The sequence below is a fragment of the Somniosus microcephalus genome, chromosome 25 (genome assembly GCF_052327205.1).
Source record: "Somniosus microcephalus isolate GS21.2 chromosome 25, FLI_Smic_1.0, whole genome shotgun sequence".
Classification (NCBI taxonomy): domain Eukaryota; kingdom Metazoa; phylum Chordata; class Chondrichthyes; order Squaliformes; family Somniosidae; genus Somniosus; species Somniosus microcephalus.
In genome coordinates this window covers 29,524,875-29,552,821 of record NC_141011.1, presented here as the reverse complement: position 1 = coordinate 29,552,821, position 27,947 = coordinate 29,524,875, and the positions used below count along the sequence as shown (strand labels likewise).

General features: G+C 46.1%; 1 protein-coding gene across 7 annotated transcripts; it reads right to left on the bottom strand.

Annotated features, from left to right (window-relative positions):
• Positions 1-6,830: 6,830 nt before the first annotated feature.
• On the bottom strand, positions 6,831-27,213 carry LOC147100595 (rho guanine nucleotide exchange factor 19). Of its 7 annotated transcripts, none has more exons than XM_085967013.1 (12): positions 26,649-27,212; positions 26,404-26,489; positions 24,885-25,129; positions 19,889-20,049; positions 19,423-19,575; positions 17,518-17,644; positions 16,582-16,656; positions 13,343-13,435; positions 12,292-12,443; positions 9,969-10,115; positions 9,124-9,194; positions 6,831-7,401 (listed from the first exon to the last, which is right to left on the bottom strand). In XM_085967013.1, exons 2-12 carry the CDS (start codon positions 26,480-26,482, stop codon positions 7,379-7,381), a joined length of 1,326 nt encoding a protein of 441 aa, XP_085823139.1. In that variant the 5' UTR covers positions 26,483-26,489; positions 26,649-27,212; the 3' UTR covers positions 6,831-7,378. The 7 variants fall into 7 exon arrangements, with proteins under 7 accessions (XP_085823139.1, XP_085823140.1, XP_085823141.1 ...); XM_085967014.1 differs by having other exon boundaries at positions 26,875-27,212; XM_085967015.1 differs by lacking the exon at positions 19,423-19,575 and having other exon boundaries at positions 26,649-27,213.
• Between the last annotated feature and the right edge of the window lie 734 nt (positions 27,214-27,947).

Below are 27,947 nucleotides of genomic sequence, written 5' to 3'. Positions count from 1 at the left end.
CTGCCTCCATGGATCAGTTAAGTAGATGCACATGGTGTGGGATTTAATGATACAAACCCGAAAGGCTCCAGTTCAATCTGTGACCTGTGCTAGTAGTGGATCTAGTCAGCGAGGGGGTGGAAAGAGGGGTTGATTACAATTGGCCTCAGTGTCCCCGGGTTGGGAAAAGTGTTGTGTCCGAGAGTAATAAGACACAAGACAGCAGGGGAACAGTACAACAGGTGTTTACTCAACGTGGCTCACTCTGGAACTGAACTGTACAGATTACTACTCAGTGCTATATACAGGTGTGGTTACTGCCGGTACTGCAGTATACACGAGCTGTAAAAAGTAGCTCCCCCCTTAAAAGGTATATACATTACAATTCCTCCCCTTTTAGATTAACAGTACCATAACACCCATTTAACAATTAAATATCAAACTAATTACAATTAACACTTTTAACATACGTTAGCTGAAAATAGTCCATTTTTATATTCAGTCTTTGGGGAGGCTTCTAGCACCTTGTCGTCGGTTGGGTCAGCAGCTTCCGATGCTACTGTTTCTGGGGTAGATGCGACCTGTACATCGGGTTCCTCACCAGGTATGTGTGGGCGAGGCATGGGGTTGACTTGTTCCTGTGACTCTAGGATCTGGTCAGCATGGCGTCTCACGATGTTCTCCCCAACGTCCACTGTGTACATTAGTGGGCCCTGCCGTGTGCATATCGTTCCTGGCTGCCATTTTTCTGTTCGGTAGTCACAGGCCAAGACTGGTTGCCCTACATTGAAGCTCCTTGTTGGCTTCTCATGGATGTGCTGGAATTGCTTACTCTCAACATCTCTTCGTACGTTTGGTCTGAGCAAATCCAGGCGAGATCTTAACCTTCGGTTAAAGAACATCATGGCCGGCGCCTGGTTGGTGACTGCATGTGTCGCATTCCGGTAGGCGAACAGGAAATTGTCCACCTTGTGCTGCAGCGGAATGTTGTCATTGTACATAGCCTTTATTGCCTTCTTAAAGGTTTGTACGAACCTCTCAGCCAATCCATTTGTGGCTGGATGATACGGGGCGGATGTGTAATGCCTTACCCCATTCTTCTTCATAAACCTCCGGAACTCTTCGGACACAAACTGTGGTCCGTTATCGGAGCAAATCTGTTCTGGCAAGCCATTCCTGGCAAAAATGGTCCATAGGACTGCAATAGTTTTCTCCGTGGTGGTGGAGGACATTTTGATGACCTCAGGCCATTTCGAGTGCACATCCACGGCTATTAAAAACATTGAGTCCATGAATGGACCAGCAAAATCAATATGCACCCGTTGCCATGGAGATGAGGGCCACTCCCATGGGTGTAGAGAGGCATGTGGTGGTGCATTTTGGATTTTCTGGCATCCTGAGCAGCTCTTGGTCAGGTCCTCGATTTGTTTATCGATTCCCGGCCACCACACAAGCCCTGGCAAGGCTTTTCATTTTTACCCCTCCCAGATGACCCTCATGAAGCTCATTGAGCACTCTATCCCTTAACTTGGGTGGAATTACCACTCGGGATCCACACATCAAGGTCCCCAGGCACATTGACAGCTGTTCTCTTCTTGTCAAGAATGCTGGCAACAGTGAGTCGCCATGTGCTGGCCATCCCTTCACCGTCAAATCATATACAGGTAGACTATCCTTTATCCGAAAACCTCGGGACCAGCCGTGTTTCGGTTTTCGGAAAATTTCGGATTTCAGAAGGTATTTTATAAGACTGGGAAATTTGTCGGGGGTGGGGGTCGGCGGGGGGTCGGGGTGGGGGTTGGGGTCGGCGGGGGGAGCGTAAGTCGTGCGCCACTCTGGTCATGTCGTGCGCACGACTTACGCTGAACGAAAAAACTTTCGGTTTTTAGAGGTTTTCGGAAGTTCGGATAAAGGATAGTCTACCTGTATCCGAGACAGTGTCGGGTCATTTCGGTTCTCCTGTTCTATACGAGCGTTAGTTACCGGTAGGTATTCAACTATAGTCGAATGGAATATTTCGACAGGATCCACTGCTGGTGCTTCCTCCGCAGTAGGCAGTGGCAGGCGTGAGAGCCCATCAGCATTTCCATGCTGTTTCGTGCCCTTATATTCAATCTCAGTGGTGCGCCACTAGAAAGAGTGACCATCTTTATAGTCGTTGCGCAGTCATCACCGGAACGCCCTTCTTCGGATTAAAAATGGAGACAAGAGGCTGGTGGTCAGTCAGCAAGGTGAATTTCTGCCCGTGCAGATAGTGATTGAACTTTTTCACTCCCCACACTGGGCTGAGGGCCTCCCAGTCAATCTGGGCGTAGTTACGCTCGGCTGAGGTTAGTGATCGTGACGCAAAGGCTATTGGCCTCTCTGAGCCGTCCGAGAATTTGTGCGACAGCACCGCTCCAATACCGTAGGGTGACGCATCACACGCCAACCGAATTGGTAGTGCTGGGTTGAAATGGGCCAATACCTCTTTCGACGTGATTAGTGTTTTGCTCTTCAAGAAAGCTCGTTTACATTCGTCACTCCACTTCCATGGCACCCCAGTTTGCAGTAGGGTGTTCAGTAGGTGTAGTATTGTAGACAAATTTGGCAAGAACTTATGGTAGTAGTTTACCAGCCCGAGGAACGACCTCAGTTGTGACACGTTTTCCGGTGCTGGAGCCTTGACTACTGCCTCAATCTTTTCTGGGGACTTATGTAACCCCTCTTTATTGATAACGTGGCCACAATACGAGATCTGTTTTTTAAAAAACTCACATTTGGGGCGGTTAGCTCGGAGCCCATATTCCTTCAATCTAGTGAGCACCTGCTCCAGGTTGGTGAGGTGATCACTGTCATTTTCGCCCGTAACCAGGATGTCGTCCAAATAACACTGGGTCCCTGGGATCCCTTGCAGGACTTGTTCCATTGCCCTTTGCCAAATAGCCGGAGCTGATGCTACCCCGAATACCAGCCGGTTGTATTGGTAGAGACCTTTATGGGTGTTGATTGTGAGGTATTTTTTTGATGCTTCTTCTACCTCCATTTGCAGATACGCCTGGGCCAGATCAATCTTAGTGAAGTGTTTCCCTCCAGATAGCGAGGCGAAAATATCTTCAATCCGCAGAAGTGGATATTGTACGGTGTGAAGGACTGGGTTCACTGTTACCTTAAAGTCCCCACAGATGCGAACCTTCCTTGGTTCCCCAGGCGTGCTGCTCAATGACTCTTTCATCAGAGGGACGATGGGTGTAGCCCACTCGCTCCAGTCTACCTTGGACAGTACTCCTGAACGTTCCAAACTCCCCAGCTCTGCTTCGACGGCTGGGCGGATCGCATAAGGTACTTAAAAAATTTTGGGCTTGCATTTTCTTCGATTTGAATTGTTGCTGTCATGCCTTTTAGTGTTCCGAGTCCTTGCTGGAACACTTCTTGCGCGGTTAGGATCTTTGACAGTCGCCCAGGTGTGACGTCGTCATCCTTTTTGGCAGCCACAGTCAGTGCTTGTATGGAATGCCAATCCAGCTGTATTTTCCGGATCCATTCACGTCCTAGTAATGGTGGTCCTCCATCTTGCAATACATACAGGTCTAGTTTTGGTGTTTCCTTACCGTTATATATAACGGTCACCCTTATTTTTCCTTTGGGGTAGACTTTTTGCCTCGTGTACATCTTCAAAATAATTTTTGTGTCTCTCAAGGGTATGTGTGAGAATAGCTGCTCGTAGTCCCGTCGGTTTATGACCGTTAGGGCTGATCCTGTGTCCAATTCCATTTTTACCTGGACTCCTGCTATCTTGAGAGTGACCCAAATGGTTTGGTGATCCTCCGTTTTGATCACATTATGTAGTTTCAGACAGCTCAGCTCCCTGTTTTCGGAGTCGTTATCACTCCTTTGTTCGTCTGAACTATTCTCCGTCATCTTATGTACCTTCTTGTACTTTTCTTTGGTAGGTTTCTTATTGCTGGTTTTCTTTCCCGACCTGCAGACTCGTGCTATGTGTCCTACTTTTCCACACTGTCTGCACACTTCGTCTTTGAACCAGCAATCATTGTGGTCGTGTGTTGTTCTGCCGCAGCGATAGCACTTCTCTGTTCCATATGACATTTCGTTTGTGCCATATTCTTGCGGTCTCTGTTGTATCTCTGCAGCGCCCCGTGCTGCTGCTTCATATGATACCGTAATGCTGAAAGCCTTTTCCAGCATAAGGTCCTTTTCAGATAAAAGCCGTTTCTGGGTTCCTTCACTTTGAAGCCCACACACAAACTTGTCCCTTAAGGTATCTGCCAGTCCCATTCCAAACTGGCAGTGTTTCGATAGTTTGCGCAATTCTGTTAAATATTCAGCATTGCTTTCATCCTTATGCTGGTTCCGTTTGTGAAACTTGAATCTTTCTGCTATCAGCAGCGGTGTGGGGTTTAAATGTTCCTGTAGTATCGTCACTATGTCTCCAAAACTCTTTTCCACTGGCTTCGCTGGGGTTACTAGATTTCGTAATAAGCCATACGTCTTTGCACCCATTAAATTTAACAATACCGGCGCTTTCTTGTCATCTGACACCTCATTTGCCTTGCAGTATACCTCTATTCGTTCGACATATGTAGTCCAATCTTTGACTTAATTGTCAAATGCGGTGATACTGCCACTCTTCGGCATTTTGGGTGTGGTTTAAAATGGCTTCTCCCGCGCTTGTCTCCCCCGCTGCTGCCAAAGCTGCTCTCGGCGGTCCTCGTGGCAATGGCGGCGCCCTGTAGGTTTCACGCGCTTCTCCTGCGCTGCTACCAACGCCGCTCTCAGTGGTCCTCGTGGCGCCTCGCGGGTTTCTGCGCGTCTCTCTCCCCCCCTCTCCACGACGCTGCTCGGCCCCTGAACACCGGCTGCGCCCTGTGCGCTCTGCCCTCCCCCCCCCCCCCCCCCCCCCGTCGACGCTGCTCGGCCCTTTGCTGTGCCGCTCGGTCGGGCTCTAGCCCGCCGCTGTCCGGGAAGGGTCTGCGCACTACCTGTTGCCAGCCCATTTCGCTGGACCACTGCGACTGGAAAGCCAAGCCTGGCTCTCAACAGCCTCCCCCGCAATTCTCGAGTCTCTGCTGGATGATTGGGCGGTTGCCCGTGGTTGACGCCCGTGTCTTTGGCCTTGACCTCCAATCTACTGGTCTCCAGGAATGAATCCCTGGGAGGTGATGCAGAGTTGCAGGTAGGATCGAATTTGTCTCGTCGCCAATGTGTCCAAGAGTAATAAGACACAAGACGGCAGGGGAACGGTACAACAGATGTTTACTCAACGTGGCTCACTCTGGAACTGAACTGTACAGATTACTACTCAGTGCTATATACAGGTGTGGTTACTGCCAGTACTGCAGTATACATGAGCTGTAAAAAGTAGTTCCCCCCTTAAAGGTATATACATTACAAAAAGTATCAGCCAGGATTCCCTTTCCTGATTCTTATCCAGTGAGCCCTACTGCAAAGGGGGTGTGTGTGTGTGGATAGCAGGTGAGATCAGGATTGTGCTCAGCTACAATGCCCCTATCGTGGAAAGGCCATCAACACTCACTATTTAGGCTCAAGCAGGTTTAAGCTGCTGTTTCTTGTATCTATTGAAAACCTTGAATTTCAAGAAGAAAATTATTTGGGTGAGGGACTGGGTCCATTCTTTGACTTAAAGCCAGCACCAATGTGAAGTATAAAAATCAGGTAATAAAACAGTAACCGGACAATGCACAAAATGTAGAGACTGCTGGGCATCTACAGTAACTAGATCCCCCAGCTTAGAAATTCAAGGAACAAAGATGGGTCAAGTTTTAGAGCACAACATTATGGACAGAGGTTCTGGCAGTTATTGTAAAATGTGGGGGAATGGGGGGGGGGGGGGGGGGGAAAGAAGATCCAAGTGTTAAAGAAAAATCAGCAATGTGGTCAAGGGGAGGGGGGATATTGTGCAGAAGGATGAAACCTTAAACTGAATACAACTTAAATGTGAAGACATTATTCCTTTCAGTTATGGAACAAGCTGCCACCCAGCAGAGTGAGAACAGACTTGTGCTGAAGCACTGGAGATACATCAAGGCAGATAGATTCGTAATGTAGCAGAGGGAGATAGATGGAAACTGCACACGTGCATTCCAGACATTTACTGTTAGAGCAAGGTCTGAAAAACAGCTGACTGTGCAACCCGCACTGATTGGTGGCTATCTGCCCACTGAACTTCTGATTCCAGGTATATTATTGGGACACAGAGGGAAAGGAATGTCACCAATCACTGCTGGCAATAGGGAACTATAGGAAGAGAGGAAGAAAGAGAGAGAGAGAGAGAGAGAGAGAGGAAGGGAAAATCCATATCCAGTGAAACAACTTAGATATTCAGTTGTATTTTACAGCAGAATCTGGGCACTTCAGTAGAATGTGGGTTCTGTTTATTTTTAAACCAAATGTAAAGTGTAGTGTCAAGGTGTCCACCTTTATACACATCATTTGTTGGACTTGAACTAGTCATCTCCTCTATTAAAGACAGTTACTTCAAGTAACTGCCCCTTACCCCAGCTCGTTCCCATGACTCCGGTAGCAAGCCACTAAACTCCCTCCTCCACCACATCTTTCAGGATGATCTCCCATTATCCAACAGCAAAGCGCCAACTTTAATGCAGATGCCCCCGCTGAGAAGCTCCGCAATCCCTCTCTAGTTCATGACTTGTCTCTAAATCAAGAGCAGAGTCGAGCCTTCGTCACTCCCACTAGGCATGGAGAGCCAGCAATAGGCAAAGAATGCTCCTTACTGGCTGCAGCAGCTCACACTCTACGATAAAGTTCCACACTCAAAGTAACAAGTTAAGCTGGAGGGTAGAGACTTGGAAAAAATGAAGTGGATGTAGGGCAAGTGTAAACACTAAAATCTTTATTAGCTCAATGCATAGAATGAAAAGATACACAAGCATCAAAAGTTATTTGTAGCTGTTGCCAATTTTTACATCTTCTAAAACAAGTGTCCATTTTCAGGAGTATCCAGGAGTTCCACAAGGACAGGCTCCAACAGACTCAACATACAGTACATGACCCCTGCTCCAGTCTGAAACTGGCGAGGTGCTGCAGCGAGAAAACAGAGGTTGGCACTGGAGCAGTGTAGATCTGCTGGCTCATTCAGTCCATGTCCCACAAGTCCAAATATTGGGGCTAGAATTGTCCAGGGAAAATAAGGAATAGAATGCTGGAGGCTATAAATTGATTTCTTTGGTTGTGTAACTCAACACATGACAATTCTGCATCTTTAAGAAGGTGCAGTTCATCCCAAATCAAAATACAGAAGAACTGCACAGAATCCTTCAGTGCTGCACCAGAATCCTCGACGTCAGTTTAAAATTACGACCATCCATTAATCTCTGATCGCAATCTCTTCAAGCACCCAAGAGGTCATCCAATCGGCTCTTTAGTTTTCACTAAATTTGTAGACTGTGGAATGATCAGATTTGCTCATTTCTACATACCAAGTTGCTGTACAAATTCTAAACATTATTGTTCCTTCACCTTCATGTACAAGGGATTGGTTTGTGGTGCGTTACAGCTTCAGTGAGGAGAACAGCTCAGAGGAGCAGACAGTGACCATCCCAGGAGGCCATTTCAGCCTTGCCTCATGTCTTCACAAAAATATTGAAGAAAATAAGACAACAAGCTATGAGCTGTCAAACCCAATGGGTCTTCCTCAGTATCATGATCATTGCAACAGCAAACGCCATAACGGAGGGGTGGTCCGGGGTGGTGGTTGGGGGGGGGGGGGGGGGGGGGGCGGAGGAGACCAACAGCTCCAACATTGTGTCATAGAAGATAGGAGTAGGCCATTCGGCCCCTCGAGCCTGTTCCACTGTTTAATGAGATCATGGCTGATCATCCGAACTCAGTACCCTGTCCCTGCCTTCTCCCCATATCCCTTGATCGCTTTAGCCTCAAGAAATATATCTAACTCCTTCTTGAATATATTTAATGAATTGGCCTCAACTGCCTTCTGTGGTAGAGAATTCCACAGGTTCACCACTTTCTGGGTGAAGAAATTCCTCCTCATCTCAGTCCTAAATGGCTTACCCCTTATCCTTAGACTGTGACCCCTGGTTCTGGACTCCCCCGCCATCGGGAACATCCTTCCTGCATCTAGTCTGTCCAGTCCTGTTAGAATTTTATAAGTTTCAATGAGATCCCCTCTCATTCTTCTAAACTCTAGCGAACATAAGCCTAATTGACTCAATCTCTCTCTCTCAATCCACTTCATTCCTTCCAGATACCAACACAAGTCAGTGCTCTGAATTTCCCAGGATTACCCAAGAAAAAAAAACCCAGAGTGGAGCAAAGTTACAAGGCAAAAAAAGGAAAAAGATTGAAGGAGACAATATCATCTCTGCAATTCTACAAGACAGCGATAGTGTAGATGTAATCAGAGGTCGATATGGGTCACAACAGGGAGCCCTCCGGTGGCTGGAGTCACAAAGGAAGATGGTGGTCAGAGGCTAGTCATTGCAGACCCAGGGCAACTAGGGATAGGCAATAAATGCAGCCTTGCCAGTGACACCCACATCCCAAGAACAAATATATATTGGGACTTTAAAATTGAAACCTCACAAAGGGAAGGGATCCACTCGCTCACCCCTTCAGAGCCCCAGCAAAAGCAATTGGTGCCAAGCCACTTCACTCCTTCAAAAACAAACTGGATAATATTTGGTCAAGAGCAGGATTGGAGATTATCGGGATAGGTAGAGACTAGCAGCAGGCCAGTAGAAATGCAAAGATGGATGAATATTCTGCAGTATTCCTGCATTACCACTGGAGATGAGGGATATTTACTTAGAACGTTCCCTTAAATTAAATAGGTGTGGTAGAGTCCACAATGGGGTAGAATTTATATGGGCTATGATACAGCAACAACAATATGCACTTACATAGCACCTTTAACCACAAAGAAACATCAAAGTGATTCACAAATAAGAGTAAGGAAATAGATTCTGAGCCAGAGAGAGTAGGAGCGGTGCCTGAATGCAATTAAATACGAGTGGGGGTAGAGTCCATGATAAGGTGGATTGGATATGGTGTGTGGGAGGAGTGTGTTTGATGAATGATTGGACTTTCCTCACTTCATGCTTGAAGTAACGGACCATTTCTCCCAGATGGTGCCGCAAGTCTACTCACCCTTGTTTGGTGATTCACTTCCAGCTCTTTGCAGAGTAGAAATGGCTGCAACCCACTCCTGCCTTTCACACCTGCACAGTCCAAACACAGAGGAGATATAGTAAAAGGGTGAGGCCACAATTTCATCTCACTCAGATTGGCACATAAATCACAGAAACCCCACATTGCAGATAGAGGCCATTTCGGCCCATCGAGCCTGCACCGACACATATCCCACCCGATCCCCGTAACCCCTACACCAACACATATCCCACCCTATCCCCGTAACCCCACGTATTTAATCCCCCTAACACCAAGGGTCAATTTATCATAGCCAAACATCCTAACCCGCACATCTTTGGACTGTGGGAGGAAACCGGAGCACCCGGGAGAAAACCCACGCAAACACGGGGAGAATGTGCAAACTCCACACAGACAGTCACCCGAGGCCGGATTCGAACCCGGGTCCCTGGCGCTGTGAGGCAACAGTGCTAACCACTATGCCACCATGCTGCATAAGTATACAAACACAAAATGAATTAATAAAACAAATACACCAAAGGTGCTCTGATCAGTGTCTGCTATCAGGATCTAGAGTTGGATCCTGAATTTTCCCTGAAGAGGGCACAGAAACCCTGCAACAGGATGATGGAAGAGTAAGAGAATGAGTGTAAGAGGGAGAGAGAGAGAGAGAGAGAGAGAGAGAAAGAAAGCAAATGCATGATGGGTCAGTCAACATTTGAATGATAAACCATTCCTCACTTTAAATGTCAACCTGCCCCATCATACACTGGCTAATCTGCTGTGCATTTCCAGTACTTTGATCCTGGGATCTGTATCTATGTTGTTTATCCATAAACACTTACTCATTTCCTGCTCCCACGATAAAATTTCTGTTGGTTCCATTGTGATTCTCGGAAAGATAGAGAACAAAGGCCAGCGACTGTGACTCGAAGCACTCGGCTTTCACCTTTGAGGTCCTGGCATAGTCCAGTACAGAAAATCTACCATCACTGGCAGAAGGGGAGAACATAAATCCCGAGTTAATGAAAGAGGTGGTGGAGGGTTAAAATCCAATAATCATTTCCACTTCAATAATAAAAAGCTCAATAATGGGTTTAACTCCAACTAAGCTTTACAGAAACCCACCAAGTTCAGGAAGATTTCAAATGGTTTCACTAGTAGACTGGCTGTATGCAGAACTGGTAGCAAGGAGGGGGCTGGCTCCTCACCCATAGTGGGTTTGCGATTAACAGATTGTAGCCTTCAGTCACCTGCCCCACCACCCAGATACTGATTGAAATTTTATTTTGAAAATAAAATTTCCAGCAGCTTCAATACCTGCATCTAAAAGTTTAGAATCAAAGCAAATGGCCAACTGGGAGAAAAATGGAGAGTTTTTCAGTTGGGGTGGGGGGTTGGGAAGTGGGTTAGCTCGCTGCCCAATATCCAGAAACTGGACTCAAATCCAGCGCCAACTGACGGATGAAAGCAAGATGCTGTTGTAGCAAACGTACTGCCTGTTGGAAGCCTCAACCTAGTTGCAAATGAATGTGGGCCTACAGCACAAAAGCGCTCCTAATGTGGCAAATTTACACGTTTCCAATAGATAGAAAATCATGGCGAGCACGTGCCTGAATTTCTCATTTACATTTCCAGCAGGCAAGGCTCCACACCAGGAGTACAAACAAAATGACTCTTCAATGCCAGTCCCACTCCAATGCCACAATGGTGAGAAATGGGAAGATCACTAGTACAGTTGAGTGCCATTATGATTGGGCAGATTAGTGGGAGTTTATTTTGCATCTAACTTACCCCTGAACAGGGAATACTTCTCCCCCCCACCACTTAATATTTCTCCAACTTTCTCCCCTCCTGAAAGTATTGACTTATGCTGGGATACAGTTTCAAATGACCATTCTTCACGTGTAATCCTCAACGTGCTGGCAGGCTTTCAACAATGCCAAGTATAATTGCAAAGCCTTATTCTGTCCTCGCACAACTTCATGCTCACGCATTTCCAGCAGGAGTCATTGGATAGTCAGCCAGTGGTGCTGTTCTGGATTGCTTTTTCTCCTCCCGCCTCCCTGTTAATGCCTGGCTGAAAACAAGTAACAGCACAGACCAGGAATCAATCTTGAGGCTCTCCTGGTCTGTACAACTCATTAACAATTTCCAACTCACTAACCACCTGGAAGGACTAGGGTAGTAGGTACATGGGAACACCATCACCTACAGGTTCCCCTCCAAGTCACACACACCATCCTGACCGACATACATCATCGTTCCTTCATTGTCAATGGGCCAAAAATCATAGAATAGCACAGGAGGCCGCCATTCGGCCCATCGAGTCTGCGCCAGGTCTTTCGAAGAACAATCCAGTTTGTCCCAATCCCTGGCTCTTTCCCCATATCCCTGCAATTTTTTCTCCTTCAAGTATTTATCCAATTCCCTTTTGAAAGCTACTATTGAATCCATTTCCACCACCCTATCAGACAGTGTCTAAATCCTAACCACTTGTTGCGTAACCAAGTTTTTCTTCATGTCGCCTCTGGTTCTTTTGCCAATCACCTTAAATCTGTGCCCTCTGGTTATCGATCCTTCAGCCATTGGAAACAGTTTCTCTTTAGTTACTCTATCTAAAACCGTCATGATTTTAAACCCCTCTATCAAATCTCCTTCACTGCCCCAAGGAGAACACCACCAGCTTCTCCAGTCTATCCACAAAACTATAATCCTCATCCCTGGAACCATTCTAGTAAACCGCTCCAAATCCTGGAACTCTCAACAGTATTGTGGGAGTACCTTCGCCATATGGGCTGCAGTGGTTCAAGAAGGCGGCCTACCATTACCACCTTCTCAAGGGCAACTAGGGATCGGACAATAAATGCAGACCCTGCCAGTGACATCTGTATCCAGAGAATGAATTATTTAAAAGTTGAGCCAAGTGCCAGTGGGTGCATCGGGGAGATTAGTTCTGGACCACAAACACTTTCAGAAATCTCCAAGGAACTACTTTTCAGCTTAGGTTGAAAAGCTGTAACCTGTATTCAGACACAAAACATCACAACAGTGATATTCCCAACACAAGATTTTCTACTCTAGTTTGGACAAAATGCAGAAACCCACTACAAGGAGAATTTAGTCACTAAGAAGCAAATGTAAAATAAAAAGTATTTAGACACTTACTCTTTCCTAGATAGCAACAAGAAATCATTAAATAGATGAAGATAAATAGATTTGGTTGCATTTCCAGTTTTGTCTCCTGATTCAGGGCCAGATCTCTCATCAAGTTCACCTTCTTTGACCAGGAAGCGTGTTCGGGAGATAAGAGGAAGAGACTGCAGGGCAGGACGAGGAAGAGTTATTCATTACCAGTAACTGTATGGAATCAGATTGAAACAGCTCAATTCTCTACACAGTCCCCACCACCTAAACTCTAGGCTTGCCACAGCCAGGCAGCTCAGGGCTCAACACTGAAAACAGCCCTACCCTACCTTCATCCCTGCTGACCACCCTTCAAATGTGGACTGCTGTGCCTTAGTGTACACAAATGGCAGTTCACATCCTCCAAGTTAGTTAGGAATGAACCAATTGAAATGGAGTCACCTTTGGGATTGACCCTTCATAATCCCCAAAGCTTATGATCCAATACGGCTGTTGTGTGACACGTGCTGTGAAGATTGGAAGGGATACAGAATATACATATCTAGATGAGCCTCAAATTTGAACAATGTGGTTTGGGAAATTTAAGCTGGTTGAAATGTCTTCTGTCCAGTGTTGAATGCACAGCAGTCGGGAGTGAGAGTGGCTTCAATTCAAACTCACTCTCACTGTGGATCAACAATAATGATGCCTTTTAAAAAAAAAACTGCAGCAAGTCAGGAACCAAGTATGGGCTCTAATGATTAGCTATTGCCTGAATTGCTGCTTCGCTCCTCAGATGCTGTGCTCGACTTGCTGAGCTTTTCCATTTCAGATTTCCAGCATCTACAATTTTTATAAAAAATTTTTATTTTTATTTTTTAAACCAAATATTCCCCACCCTTTGCAACAATATTTTAAAAAGTCACCGCCTCTGGTGGAGAGGAATCAATGCATTATGTTAATGAGCTTGGTGCATGTTTACTGCTACAGGTTGCAGTTACTTGGATATCAAAGCTTTGTAAGCATAAATCAGAAAAGCCAAGCAGCTCCCTCAACTCATTTCAGTATCACACTGCACTCTACTAATGCACACCTTGGTACTGGCAAATTCCAGCTGCTTCTCCAGAGAGACCAGCTCCTCAATCTGTCTCATCGTCTTTACATTTTCATTACATTCACGCACTATCTGCAGGAGGAACAACAGAAGCATGTTACCTTCCTCCGACCCGGAACCCCAGCCACATTACCACCTCTCATGGTTGGAGCATTACATCCACCGGTCCTGCCTACCCATAAAAAGAAAGAAAGACATGTGTTTACATAGCACCTTTCACGACCACCGGATGTCTCAAAGCACTTACAGCCAATGAAGTACTTTTGAAGTGTAGTCACTGTTGTAATGTGGGAAACGCAGCAGCCATGTGATAACAAAAAAAACATTATCTGGTCATTAAGGTATAAATATTGGCCAGGACACCAGGGATAACTCCCCTGCTCTTCTTCAAAATAGTGCCATGGGATCTTTTACATCCACCTGAGAGCAGACGGGGCCTCGGTTGAACGTCTCATCCAAAAGACAGCACCTCCGACAGTGCAGCACTCCCTCACCACTGCACTGGGAGTTTCAGCCTAGCTTTATGTGCTCAAGTCCCTGGAGTGGGACTTGAACCCACAACCGTCTGACTCCGAGGCGAGCGTGCTACCCACTGGTTACCTTGCTCATGGAGGCAGTCACCCTCCTGACTGAACCTTAACAGGTTTATTGCCAATGAAAACAGCAACATCTGGCTACAGGGAAGGATCAAACAAAGTAGCTTTGGTTCAGTATTCCAACACTGCGCCCTCTCTTGTGAAACACCAACACCTGGTGCACGGGTCTCACATACCCTGTGGCAAGATCAAACTTAAAAAAAAACAGATTTTACAAGATGGCCATTTTTAAATGGCTTCACGAAAAGGGATGCTACAGTGACAAGTTTGTTGTTGTAGTAACATTGGGCCTGAATTTGTGGTCGGAGGCTTCCCGCCGGCAGATGCCTCCGAGCATCAAAAAAATCTACGCACCTACTTGATGATCCTGGATCCACGGAGACGCGCGCTCCTGGGCCTCTGCGTAGACATGTGTAGAGGCCCACGTACCCCAGGGCACAGGTGGTTCGCAAGCGCTCCTGGGATCATGTGGGCCGGCCCAACTAATGAAAAAGGGAGGTCCCCATTCATGCTTACGGAGATTCTGTATGTACAGAATCCCCATAAGCAGGATCGGGGAGGATCACACAAAAAACACATTTACATACTAAATAAAAACATTTAAAATTAATGAATACGATTAAAATTTTTAAAACAAATTAATTGTTTTAATGGGGCTAAAAATAACCTTAATTTATTTTACAGTTGTTTTAATAATTGGAAAAAAAATTATATTCATTTAATAAAAGCAGGACTTGCGCCTGCTTTTACCAGACGCAAGAATTTCACGGGCATTCTCTAGGCCGTAGTTGGGCAAATAACCCAACTCGCTGCCTGCGGATGTGCATTTCCCGGGGATGGCCATGATCGGTCAAGAAGATTTGTGCTTCACGCACAAAAATCCAGAACTTGCAGGGCCCTTATGGGCACGTACGCACTGGAAAATACAGGCCATTGAGTTTTCAGTGTGCAGACAACCCTGTAGCATGCATGGAGGATTTTGGGCAGCATGACCACAAGTCATTGCGGAGACCTTTGCACATGACATGAACAACATTGCTTCCAGACAGTCCCTTGGGCAGCAGGACCGACCGACAAAAACTGAAAACAACATTTGATCCTCAGTTCACAAGAGGCCAGCTGCAGAACTGGGAAGTTAATGTGGGAGAGCAGTGCACTGACAGTCATAGAATCATAGAAATTTACAGCACAGAAGGAGGCCCTGCAACCCATCATCGTGTCTGTGCCAGCCGGAAAAAAGAGCTACCCAGCCTAATCCCACTTTCCAGCTCTTGGTCGGCAGCCTTGGAGGTTACGGCACTTCACGTGCATATCCAAGTACCTTTTAAATGTGAAGAGGGTTTCTGCCTCTACCACCCTTTCAGACAGTGAGTTCCAGACACCCACCACCCTCTGGGTGAAAAGTTCTCAACTCCCCTCCAATCCTTCTCAAATTACTTTAAATCTATGCCCCCTGGTTATTGACCACTCTGCTAGGGGAATTAGGTCCTTCCTATCCACTATCGAGGCCCCTCAATTTTATACACCTCAATCAAGTCTCCCCTCAGCCTCCTCTGTTCCAAAGAAAACAACCCCAGCCTATCCAATCTTTCCTCAAAGCTAAAATTCTCCAGTCCTGGCAACATCTCTTAAATCTCCTCTATACCCTCTCTAGTGCAATCACATCTTTCCTGTAATGTGGTGACCAGAACTGTACGCAGTACTCTAGCTGAGGCCTAACTAGTGTTTTATACAGTTCAAGCATAACCTCCCTGCTCTTGTATTCTATGCCTCAGCTAATAAAAGGAGAGTATCCTGTATGCCTTCTTAACCACCTTATCTACCTGTCCTGCTACCTTCAAGGATCTGTGGACATGCACTCCAAGGTCCCTCTGTTCCTCTACACTTCTCAGTATCCTACCATTTACTGTGTATTCCCTTGTCTGGTTAGCCCTCCCCAAATGCATTAACTCACACATCTCCAGATTGAATTCCATTTGCCACTTTTCTGCCCACCTCACCTATCCATTGATATATTCCTGCAGTTTACAGCTTTCTTCCTCACTATCAACCACATGGCCAATTTTTGTATCATCTTCAAACTTCTTAATCATGCCCCCTACATTGATATATACCACAAAAAACAGGGGACCTAGTACTGAGCCCTGCAGAACCCCACTGGAAACAGCCTTCCAGTCACAAAAACATCCATCGACCATTACCCATTGCTTCCTGCCAGGGAGCCAATTTTGCATCCAACTTGCCACTTTCCTTTGGATCCAATGGGCTTTTACTTTTCTGACCAGTCTGGCATGTGGGACCTTGTCAAAAGCCTTGCTAAAATCCAAGTAGACTACATCAAATGCACTAACCTAATCAACCCTTCTTGTTACCTCCTCAAAAAAGTCAATCAAGTCAGTCAGACAGGACCTTCCCTCAACAAATCCATGCTGACTGTCCCTGATTAATCCATGCCTTTCCAAATGACTATGAATACCACGTCTCAGAATTTTTCCCAACAATTTGCCCACCACTGAGGTTGTTGTTCTCCCAAGGCCCAGGCTGTAATGTAAAAGCAGCTATCCAGACAGTGGTTGTCCTGCTGCCAGTGGGATCTCCCCCAAAAAAAGCAATGCCGCTCACCTGCCCGATCGCTTCCACAGCTTTCCTGACCGATTCGGTCATCGGACACTCTGGTGAAGTCAATGTTAAGATATTCTGGAAGAAACCAAAAATAATTGATTGATTAGTCGAAGGCCAATACAGATGGGGCTCTACCCATTCCCTTGCCCTGCAAAGAGTTGCCTTTCATTAAACAATGAGAAATGTCTCCACCTCGGATGACAGTGCTTCTCAGCAACTATTCATTGAAATGTTGATGGAGTAAAGGCACAGAATGCAATACAAATCCAATACTCTTTAGGAAGGGGTGGGGGGAAATGCCTCAAGAATTTTGAAATGTTTTAAAGGAGAAATCCACCATAAAAGCAGTGAAACCAACTCTACCCCAACCTGCTCATTAAGCAAGCATAGTTAAGGCAAGTCACGGGACATCAAAACATTGCCAAGAGAAATGGACTAAAAAAATAGTTTAAGTCACAAGGGATACTTTTCTCACAATCCTAAGTCGGGTTTTTTTCTCCCTCACGGGTACTGTTAATTTTACATCAACAGTAACTGCCAGGATTGTGTGTCTCTCAGCCCACCCAAGATAGAAGGAAGTTTCCAGCTGGTTACTCTACAGTCCACACACACACACACTGCTCACGGCACTGGTTGTTTGCCATAGATTGAGGCAAGTGGACCATGTGCAGACAGAACGAGCAGCCTTTACAGTATCCAGCTGGAAACTTCCTTCGTGGGTTCAGAGAGGCAGAATCCAAGAATTTTAAAACATACAGCCGATTATAATGTTGACGAGTACAGAAACTGTAGGGTGAAAATCATCGGGTGTTGCACCCCGACAGAATCACTTGCCCTCACGGTGGTCAAACTTTTCTGGAGGGGGCGGAGAGAGTTGGCTTGGGGAAGAAAAGTTTTAAAAGGCACAAAGAGCTACTGGAAATCATTGGCCGTTACCTCAAGCATGATCTTCAGCCGTGTGATTCGTTGGAACGGCAGGATCAGGAAAGACTTCAGCAGCTGCCGCTGGCATATCGGCTGTTCCTCCAGTTTCTTCAGGACCTGCACAAATTCCTCATTCAGCCTGCCAGGGAACCAAGCAGAGAGGCAAGGACACAACACACTGGATTACACACATGTACTCTCACCCGCTGCTCACCCCAGATCAGAGTGCAGCATATAGTGAAATTGCAATTCTACCCCCTTCGATTTGACTTGACTTGTCGGTCTATCTGGCATTCACTGCCCACTTGGTCAGTGGCTTTATCAGATCTTCACTGCCCAGCTACCTGGACTACACCTCCTCCCACCCTGCTTCCTGCAAGGACTCTATTCCATTCTCCCAGTTTCTCCGTCGCATCTGTTCAGACGATGCCACCTTCCGTTAGTGCTTCCGATAAGTCTTCCTTTTTTCTCAACCGAGGATTCCCTCTACAGTGGTTGACATGGCCCTTGACCGTGTCCGTTCCATTTCCTGCACTTCTGCTCTCACCCCTTCCCCTCCCTCCCTGAACCATCATAGGGTTCCCCAAGTCCTCACCTTTCACCCCACCAGCCTCCACATTCAACGGATCATCCTCGTCATTTCAGCCACCTCCAGCATGATCCCGCCACCAAACACATCATCCCCTCCCATCATTCTAAAGGGATCACTCCCTCCACGACACCCTGGACCACTTCTCAATCACCAACAGCCCCTCCCCTCCTCACGGCACCTTCCCATGCAAGCGCAGGAGATGCAACACCTGCCCTTTTACCTCCTCCCTTCCCACTGTCCAGGGCCCCAAACATTCCTTCCAGGTGAAACTGCAATTTACTTTTACTTCTTGCAATTTAATATACTGTATTCACTGCTCACGATGCGGTCTCCTCTACACTGGGGAGACCAAATGTGGATGGGTGACCACTTTACAGAAAACCTCTTCAGTCTGTAAGTGTGACCCCGAGCTTCATATCTCCAGTCACTTTAATTCTCCGCTCCTCTCCCACTCTGACCTCTCGGCCTCTTACACTGTTCCAGCGAAGCTCAACATAAGCTCGAGGAACAGCACCTCATCTTTCGATTAGGCACTTTACAGCCTTCTGGACTCAACATAGAATTCAACAATTTCAGACCATAACCTCGGCCCCTATTTTTTCCCCACATGGCAGCTGTTGAAGTTTCTACCATCACCATTTTACACCTCTTCTAGACTCTTGTTTCTTTACTTGTCTCATTACCATCTCCTTTTACTTTGTACCATCATCCCTTTTGTCATTTAATCACTCCTGCCTGCCACCCTATCACAGATCGTCCCTTTTGTTTTCCTCCCCTCCTCCTTTCCCTGCCTCTGCACTTACTTAAAATCTGTTACATCTCTAACTCTTTCTAGTTCTGACGAAGGGTCATCGACCTGAAACGTTAACTCGGTTTCTCTCTCCACAGATGCTGCCTGACCTGCTGAGTATTTCCAGCATTTTCGGTTTTTATTTCAGATTTCCAGCAGCTGCAGTATTTTGCTTTCGTATCAGTCTGTTGAACGGTCAGTCATGCAGTACAGGTGAGGATGTGGAGAGGACGATGACTATGTGTGGGGGAGGGGAAGGAAGGCAATCCAGAGATTGGGTGGTGCAACTGGGGGGGGGGGGGGCCAGAGTGTAGACTTTGGTGACTTAAGAGTTTGCATGTATGTAGTCAGGCATGTGGATGGACAGTACAGCAGTGACTGGGCCGCAGGGCATTTTTGAACACAGGAATAGAAGAGCAAGTCTGATCTCCTGATCTCTGACACAACTTAGCTTTAGACTAGACTCCTGCAGTGCACATGGCGCTGTTAAATCAAGTTAAATCTCAGGAGAATGTTGCGAGTGAGCTTCACTCACATGAGCTGCTGCATCATCTGCTCTTGATACATCTGATTGGTGACATACGGGATATAGACTCTGCGAAAAGCGGTGCAGTGCTGCAGCACAAGGTCACTGATGTCTCTTACAAAGATATTCTCCTCCAGGCGTTCCTCCAGGTCCAACAGAAACCTGTCCAACAACCACAAGTTACAGCAAGTTTAATCAGCAGGCGAAGTGTGCAGATAAATATGCAGCACATGCACCAAGGGGCATACTACAAGCAATAACATTCACTGCAGGAATGAGGGAACCCAAGAATGCCCCAGTAACAATGGTTTGTGAAGAATTTGCTCAACCAAAATAGGCTGGCTGGCCAGTCAGCCTCCCCCGTACTGGTTTTTCTCCATTCTTCCTTTGATTCTCATTCATTGAACAATCATTTTCAAATTTGGTTTCCGGAGGGATAATTATGGATTTAGTAAACTATGCTGCACACACCTACCTTTCACTGGTGTCCTTCACCTCCAGCAGGTTGGAGAACAGTGTGTGCCTGTCTGTGGGAGTCAGCGTGTCCAACAACTCTGGGCACTTGCTGAAATGATTGACAGCCACCGTCAAACTGCGCAGGTAAGACGCCTCGGAGGTAATAACTTCAAACATTGCCTGAAGAGAGGAAACAGCGTAGACAACACTATGTTCAGTAAAGCTTCGTGGACCCTAGCCTTGCTGAATTACACCACTGCCATTCCCAGCTACACATTGCAAGAACAGAATTACAAATCAGAATCCACCGCCCCCCCCCCCCCTCAGATTTAGCTTGTTACAGGGAGGATCTGGACTGGTAACTGAATGCATATGAATCCAATTGTTACACTTCACTTCCCACCCCATCCCACCAAAAAAACCTTTACTCATGACCAGGAAATTGCTTCTGGTCTCCATTTGGGTTATTGTAGCCCAAGTCTAATAATTGACCTCAATCACAGCAGATTGTTAACTGGGGAATACCACAGCCCCCCCCCCCCGTCAATCTGGATAGAAAATACCAAGCCATTAGTGTGGCAATATACCCTTCATAAACTTCAACTTGGCCAAAACTCAGCCACACTTCAAGCACTAAGCCCCACTCACACGTCACCCTTGCCCTCGTTGATTTACATTGGCTCCCCACCCCACAACACCCTAGATTTAAAATGCTCATTTTTAATCCCTCCACGGCCTTGCCCCACCCCAGTTCTACAATTGCTTCCAGTTCTATATTCCCCTCTCCCCCGAATGCTCTGTTCTTCTGACCTTCCCCTTCCCTGCAACCCCCCCCCCCCCCCATCCCCACCCATCCATCCCTCCCTCCCTTCAACCCACCATTAGTGGCAGGGCCTTCAGCCTCGGTCCTACTCTCTAGAATTCCCTCCCTAAATAGCTCTCACCTCTTTAAAAACTTCCTCAAAACCCAATTCTTTGAGCCAGCTTTTAGTCATTCCTCCCAACCTTTCCTTTTCTGTGCACCCATCTGTGAAGTTCCTTGGGATTTTTTTTAAAAACAGCTAAAAGGCACTAAATAAATGGTTGTGGTGGTTGTGTTTGATTCAGGCTAAGCACCTGTTCTATGTCTCATTTTACTCGTAAATAAATCTAGAAGCAAAGATACAGACAAGATACAATGCATGAAAGTCAAATTTACACTACATACAAACTCAGCTAAGTTTTAAAATAGGCTGCATATAGTGACACAAGTCCCAGCCAGAAGAGAGATGATTGTGTAATTCCCCAACAGGTCAATTACCCCGCACTGCTGTCAGTGACTGGGATTGATTTTACGTAATTACGTGCATAATTTGTATTATGTAACTATCCTCCACTCACTGCATTTTGTGGGAGAAATAATCCTGCTGCACCCGGGAGACTCCGTTAGCTGTAATTTCGATCACGAGTTCAAGTCCCACCCCTGCCTCCAACTCCCTGACACCGCTGTGCCAGCCATTCACTCCTTAATCCTGCCAATTTCCCTTGGAAAAGTCTTAGAAAGACAGTCTCATATACAAGGTCTATTCCTAAATTTCTATTCATCTTAATCATCTGTGACAGCATGATGAATAAAAAAAAGTTTGCTGGATTATAAGGATGTTTCCCATTTGCAATTCAAGTAAATGCCTCAAAGATGGTATCAACCCATCAGCATAATGATTTCAAGCATCAAAGCAACAATGGTGTCTTTTCCCAGAACAATGGTCCCAGTCCTAAACCATAATTTACAATGGAACTCTATTTGCTTAGCGACTATAGATGAAAGGACCATCTACAATCAGCAGTTAACAGAAAATGCTGGAAACACTCAGCAGGTCAGGCAGCATCTGTGAAGAGAGAAACAGAGTTAAAGTTTCAGGCTGGTGACCATTTGTCCAGCAGTTAATTCATTGATTTCAATAACTTTAGATCATAACAACTGCTCCCATTTTTTAAAATATAGACAGCAGGTGTTGGTAATGATTCTATTGTTGCCATTTACAGCTCCAGACCCAGCTTTTGTTTCTTCACTTGTCCCATTACCACCCACTTTTGCCTTGCACCATCATCCCTTGTGTCATTTAATCACTCCAGCCTTCCCTTTTGTTTTCTTTCCTCTCCTAGAAACATAGAAGATAGGAGCAGGAGTAGGCCATTCGGCCCCTCGAGCCTGCTCCGCCATTCAATGCGATCATAGCTGATCATCTAAATTCAGTACCCGGTCCCTTCTTTCTCCCCATACCCCTTGATCCCTTTAGCCTTAAGAAATATATCCAACTCCTTCTTGAATATATTTAATGAATTGGCCTCTACTGCCTTCTGTGGTAGAGAATTCCACAGGTTCACCACTCTCTGGGTGAAGAAATTCCTCCTCATTTCTGTCCTAAATGGCCTACCCCTTATCCTTAGACTGTGACCCCTGGTTCTGGACTCCCCGACCATCGGGAACATCCTTCCAGCATCTAGTCTGTCCAGTCCTGTTAGAATTTTATAAGTTTCAATGAGATCCCCTCTCATTCTTCTAAACTCCAGCGAGTACAAGCCCAATCAACCCAATCGCTCCTCATACGTCATTCCTGCCATCCCAGGTATCAGCCTGGTGAATCTTCGCTGAACTCCTTCCATGGCAAGAACATCCTTCCTCAGATAAGGCGACCAAAACTGCACACAATACTCAAGGTGTGGTCTCACCAAGGCCCTGTATAACTGCAGCAAGACATCCTTGTTCCTGTGCTCAAACCTTCTCGCTACGAAGGCCAACATGCCATTTGCCTTCTTAACCGCCTGCTGCACCTGCAATGCTTACCTTCAGCGACTGGTGCACAAAGACACCCAGGCCTCATTGCACTTCCCCTTCTCCCAATCTATTGCCATTCAGATAATAATCTGCCTTCCTGTTTTTGCCACCAAAGTGGATAACCTCACATTTATCCATGTTATATTGCATCTGCCATGCTTTTGCCCAATTACCCAACCTGTCCAAATCATCCTGGAGTTTCTCGGCATCCTCCTCACAGCACACACACACACCCAGCTTTGTCTCATCTGCAAATTTGGAGATATTACATCATTAATATATATTGGCCCAGAAATTCGGGTCGGGGGCTTCCCGCGGGTGCAAGCCCCCGACCTACACTTACCTAGCACGCCGGCAGTTGACCTCTTGGCCTGCGTGGAATTCCTCTCCGAGGCCTGTCCCAGAGGCCGTCGCGCTATGCTGGCGTGTCCTAGGGGTGTAGTTAGTGCGAAGCGTCCCCTGGGATCACGTGAGCAACAGGCAGCCAATCGGAGCAGGGAATGCTCCATTCATAAGTTTTGACAGATAGACCTGTCAAAACGTATAAATGCTGAGGCTGTAAAACTGTACTTTACCTTCAAAAATTTTTTTTTTTTTTTTTTTTTTAAATCACACTTTGTAAATAAACTATAAATGACATTAAATAACTTTTAAACAAAAATTTAAATTTTTGAAAAAAATAATATTATTAAAAAAACGGGGCTAAAAATAAACTTACCTTGCTTCAAAGTATTTAAAAGTAAAAAACCTGTGGAAAAAATGTTTTAATTTTAAATAATTGACCACTTACCTTTGAAAATGAAGTCCTTACGGCTGCTTTTTACATTTCTAAAATGTACAGACTTATCACAGAATCACAGAAACCCCACAGTGCAGATAGAGACCATTTCAGCCCATCGAGCCTGCACCGACACATATCCCACCCGATCCCCGTAACCCCTACACCAACACATATCCCACCCTAGCCCCGTAACCCCACGTATTTAATCCCCCTAACACTAAGGGTCAATTTATCATAGCCAATCAACCTAACCCGCACATCTTTGGACTGTGGGAGGAAACCGGAGCACCCGGGAGGAAACCCACGCAAACACGGGGAGAATGTGCAAACTCCACACAGTCACCCGAGGCCAGATTCGAACCCGGGTCCCTGGCGCTGTGAGGCAACAGTGCTAACCACTATGCCACCGTGCCACTTACCCGCACGTTAAAACCTGAAAAAAAAAGTTCAACGCGCACGCGTTCGACCTCTGAACCCCTTGGTTCAGAGGATCGGAAGTGCCGGTTTCCCGCGCATGCAAGATTCCAGCACTTCCATCGGGTCCACGCGTGAGTACGCCGTCCGTCCTCACGCGTTGGGACCCGAATTTCTGGGCCATTGTGAATAGCTGGGGCCCAAGGACCGATCCCTGCGGTACCCCACTAGTCACTGCCTGCCACTCGGAAAAAGACCCGTTTATTCCAACTCTTTGCTTTCTGTCTGCCAACCAGTTCTCTATCCAAGTCAATACCTTGCCCCCAATCCCATGTGCCTTAACTTTACACGCTAATCTCTTATGCGGGACCTTATCAAAAGCCTTCTGAAAATCCAAATACACCACATCCACTGGTTCTCCTTTATCTATTTTACCAGTTACATCCTCAAAAAATTCCAGTAGATTAGTCAAGCACGATTTACCTTTTGTAAATCCATGTTGACTTTGTCCGATCCTGTCACTGTTTCCCAAGTGCTCTGCTATTACATCTTTTATAATGGACTCTAGCATTTTCCCCACTACCGATGTCAGGCTTACTGGTCTGTAATTCCCAGTTTTCTCTCTACCACCTTTTTTGAATAGTGGGGTAACATTAGCTACCCTCCAATCCATGGGTACTGTTCCAGATTCCATCAAATGCTGGAAGATGATCAGCAAAGCATCTAGTTCCCTTGTCTAGATCATTAATATATATTGTTGACCCACCTTTTCCCCGGCTCTGTACTTGCTTATAAACTGTTAAATCTCAAACTTTTCCCAGTTCAGATGATAGGTCATCAACCTAAAACGTTAACGCTGTTTCTCTCCACAGATGCTGCCTGACCAGCTGAGCATTCCCTGTTTTTATCTCAGATTGCCAGCGTCCGCAGTACTTCCCTTTTATGTTAAAATTCATAGCCGCTGGACCACTCTCACTCACTTGGTTTTACATGAACACTCACCTCCTGCAGCTTGTGCTCCTGAGCAGTAAGTACACCCAACAGGCCACTCTTCTTCACTTCAGGGATCTCATACCAGAAGATGAAGCTGGAGTCTTTGGGAGAAAACTGCGAGGAAGAAGAGTTCAGTATGGAGGAAGCGACAAGGCCAGCAAGGGACAGTGTTGTATCCACCAAAGAAGAGTCTTTCTCAGGCTTTGTTGGGGCTCTCTGCATGGATTGGAACCAGTAATCCTGATACAGTGGTTCTGAAGGGATCAATTACACATACACACACACACACACAAACACATGAGAACCTGTTCACATACAAGGTGCTCCAACTTTACCACTAGGGAATCCATAAAATGTTTTACAGCACAGGAGGAGGCCATTCAGTCCTTTGTGCTTGTGCCAATGCTTTGCTGGGGCAATCTGAAAATAATCCCACCGCCCTGCTCTCCCCAAACACCCGTATCTTCCTCTGCTTCAAGTGTTTATCCACTTTTCTCTTGCAACATCTTTGGAATTCTCTTCCCTAGAGAGCTGTGGAGGCTGGGTCATTGAATATATTTAAAGGTGTAGATAGACAGATTGGGAGTCAAGGGTTCTGGGCACTGGGCAGGGAAGTGGAGTTGAGGCCAAGATCAGATCTGCCATGATCTTATTGAATGGCGGAGCAGGCTCGAGGGGCCAAATGACCTCCTCCTGCTCCTACGCCTTACGTTCTTATGTTCCAACTACTACCTGTGGCAAGTATTCCATACTACAATAACTCTCTGCATAAAGAACAATCTCCTAACCTTTCCCTGTTGGCGAGGATATTAAATTGCTGAGCTCTCGTCACGGACTCAACTAGGAGGACCCTTCATAACTTTAACAGCCGCCATTAAATCTCCTCTTACCCCAGTTTACCAGAAAAAAACACTAGGATAATGAAAGAAAGACTTGCATTTGCAAAGCACCATTCACGACCTCAGGGCATCCAAAAACACTTTACAGCAACTTTCAGCTGTGGCTCAGTGGATAGCACACTCGCCTCTGAGTCAGAAGGTTGTGGGTTGAAGTCCCGCTCCAGGGACTTGAGCACATAAAGCTAGGCTGACACTTCAGTGCAGTGGTGAGGGAGTGCTGCACTGTCGGAGGTGCCATCTTTCGGATGAGACATTAAACCGAGGTCCCGTCTGTTCTTTCAGGTGGACGTAAAAGATCCCTTGGCACTATTTCGAAGAGGAGCAGGGGAGTTCTCCCCGGTGTCCTAGTCAATATTTATCTCTCAACCAACATAACAAAAAACAGATTATCTGGTCATTAGCAGATTGCTGCTTGTGGGATCTTGCTGTGCACAAATTGGCTGCTGCGTTTCCCATATTACAACAGGACTCCACTTCAAAAGTACCTCATTGGCTGTAAAACACTTTTGAGACGTCCGGTGGTCATGAAAGGCGCTATATAAATGCAAGTCTTTCTTTTGAAATGTAGCCAATCTGTGCACAAGCTCTCACAACCAGCAACCTTTAACAAACTGCCCTGGTAAACTTACGTGTTAGGATATACTTGGATTCCCTTTTCTGCAGTAACTCAATTTTTTCAGACATTTCCCTTTTTCCAATGGGGACCATGTAAGTTCTGTAAAACACAAAGACTACACTGGCTTCACCTGCTTCAAATTGGAAACTAAACCCTATCCAATTCAAAAGGTTTGCATGCAGCGACCTGGAGGAATTAGTATAAAACAAAATAGAGCAAACAGAACTGGGCTGTTGGAAACCATGGCTCAGAACTCACCAGGACAGGTGAATGTGCAGTGAGGGTCTCCCAAACCAATGGGAGGAAGAGGTTTTCAGAACCTAAAATTTCCAACAAGGCATGTCAAAGGAGGTGGGCAGGAGGGACCCCAAATCCTTCAATTCCTCTACAGCTCTGGCTGGGTCACAACTCCCCACCCTCAGCTTCGACCACACAGCTCACCCGAGACCCGAACACAATCTCCCATGAATCGGCGGGGACCTACCGCCACTGATAGTAATCGCTTCAGTCACAGATGGTGTAAATCCCTGAGATAAGGAGTTAAACGCCGATCCGATTCAATAGGAGGAGTCACACCAGCTGGCCCCAACAACGCGGCTGAAATAAATATTAAAAACAGATCAAGAAATAAGTGCTCCCTTATAAAGCTCAGAGACGCCTGACTTTAAACCCCTTCGGCATCTTAAACTCTCCGCTTTAATCTCCTGATTTGATTAACAGGAGCTGACTGAATCCATGCCAGCGAAGGCAGTGCCGAGAGATTGTCAGCTTCACACCCTGCTAGAGCCAGTTCCTCTCTCTCAGTGCACAAGTTGTGCTAATTTTCCCAATCTGTAATACTTAATTGAATTGGCTAAAGACAAACTAATTAATTAATTCCTCTCACAAAACCTCAGGCTTGGCATTTCCACTTCCTGGTAAATTACCTCATTATCTGTTTTATTTTTTCCATCCTCACTGGCGTCCTGGCCCTTGGCCCTTCTTTTTTTTTTCTTAATTTAAAGATAAAATTCACCCAAATCAGAAGGAGTGATCTTAAACAGAGGGACCTATGAGTTTGGCCATGGCATATTCTAGTTGGCAGCCAAGCAGGCAGTTGCCACACTGCCAGCAGATTCCATTAGAATGACACCATCAGAGTCACATGTCTGCTGAGTTTGAATCTTCTCTCCAGATTGTTCCATATATTTCAGAATGCATAGCCTCCGTCCCATCCCCACTGCCATTGAAGAGTGGTTCCCATAGTTACCCCTGAACTGAAGGTGCCCTCTTGAATCCTGTGCTCACACTACGCTCACTACCTGCCATGACTTCTTCCATTTTACTTTAACAACTGTTTTTGGCAAATGTCTAATGGTGGACTCGGGTATTCTATTAGAAATGGAGAGGAAGGGAGTAGAAGGAAGAGAAATTTACAGAGCATTTACTTCTGGCTGCTAACCAACAATCCCTGCTGGCAATGTCTGAACACCAGTGAGGGTTCATCATCTGTAGATGAGAGAATCACAGAAACTTCACAAAAGAACTTCAGAATCCAATATCGCATCTGTCCCTGAG

Bases quoted from the DNA above. Each gene is read 5' to 3' on its own strand.
- LOC147100595 (XM_085967013.1), bottom strand. From the start codon at position 26,482: ATGGTCCCCATTGGAAAAAGGGAAATGTCTGAAAAAATTGAGTTACTG. The intron at 13,436-16,581 runs GTGAGCGGCATT...TTCCTCCTGCAG, and splicing joins CTGTGGAAGCGATCGGGCAG to ATAGTGCGTGAATGTAATGA. The intron at 7,402-9,123 runs GTGAGTAGACTT...ATCATTCCACAG, and splicing joins AAGTGAATCACCAAACAAGG to TCTACAAATTTAGTGAAAAC.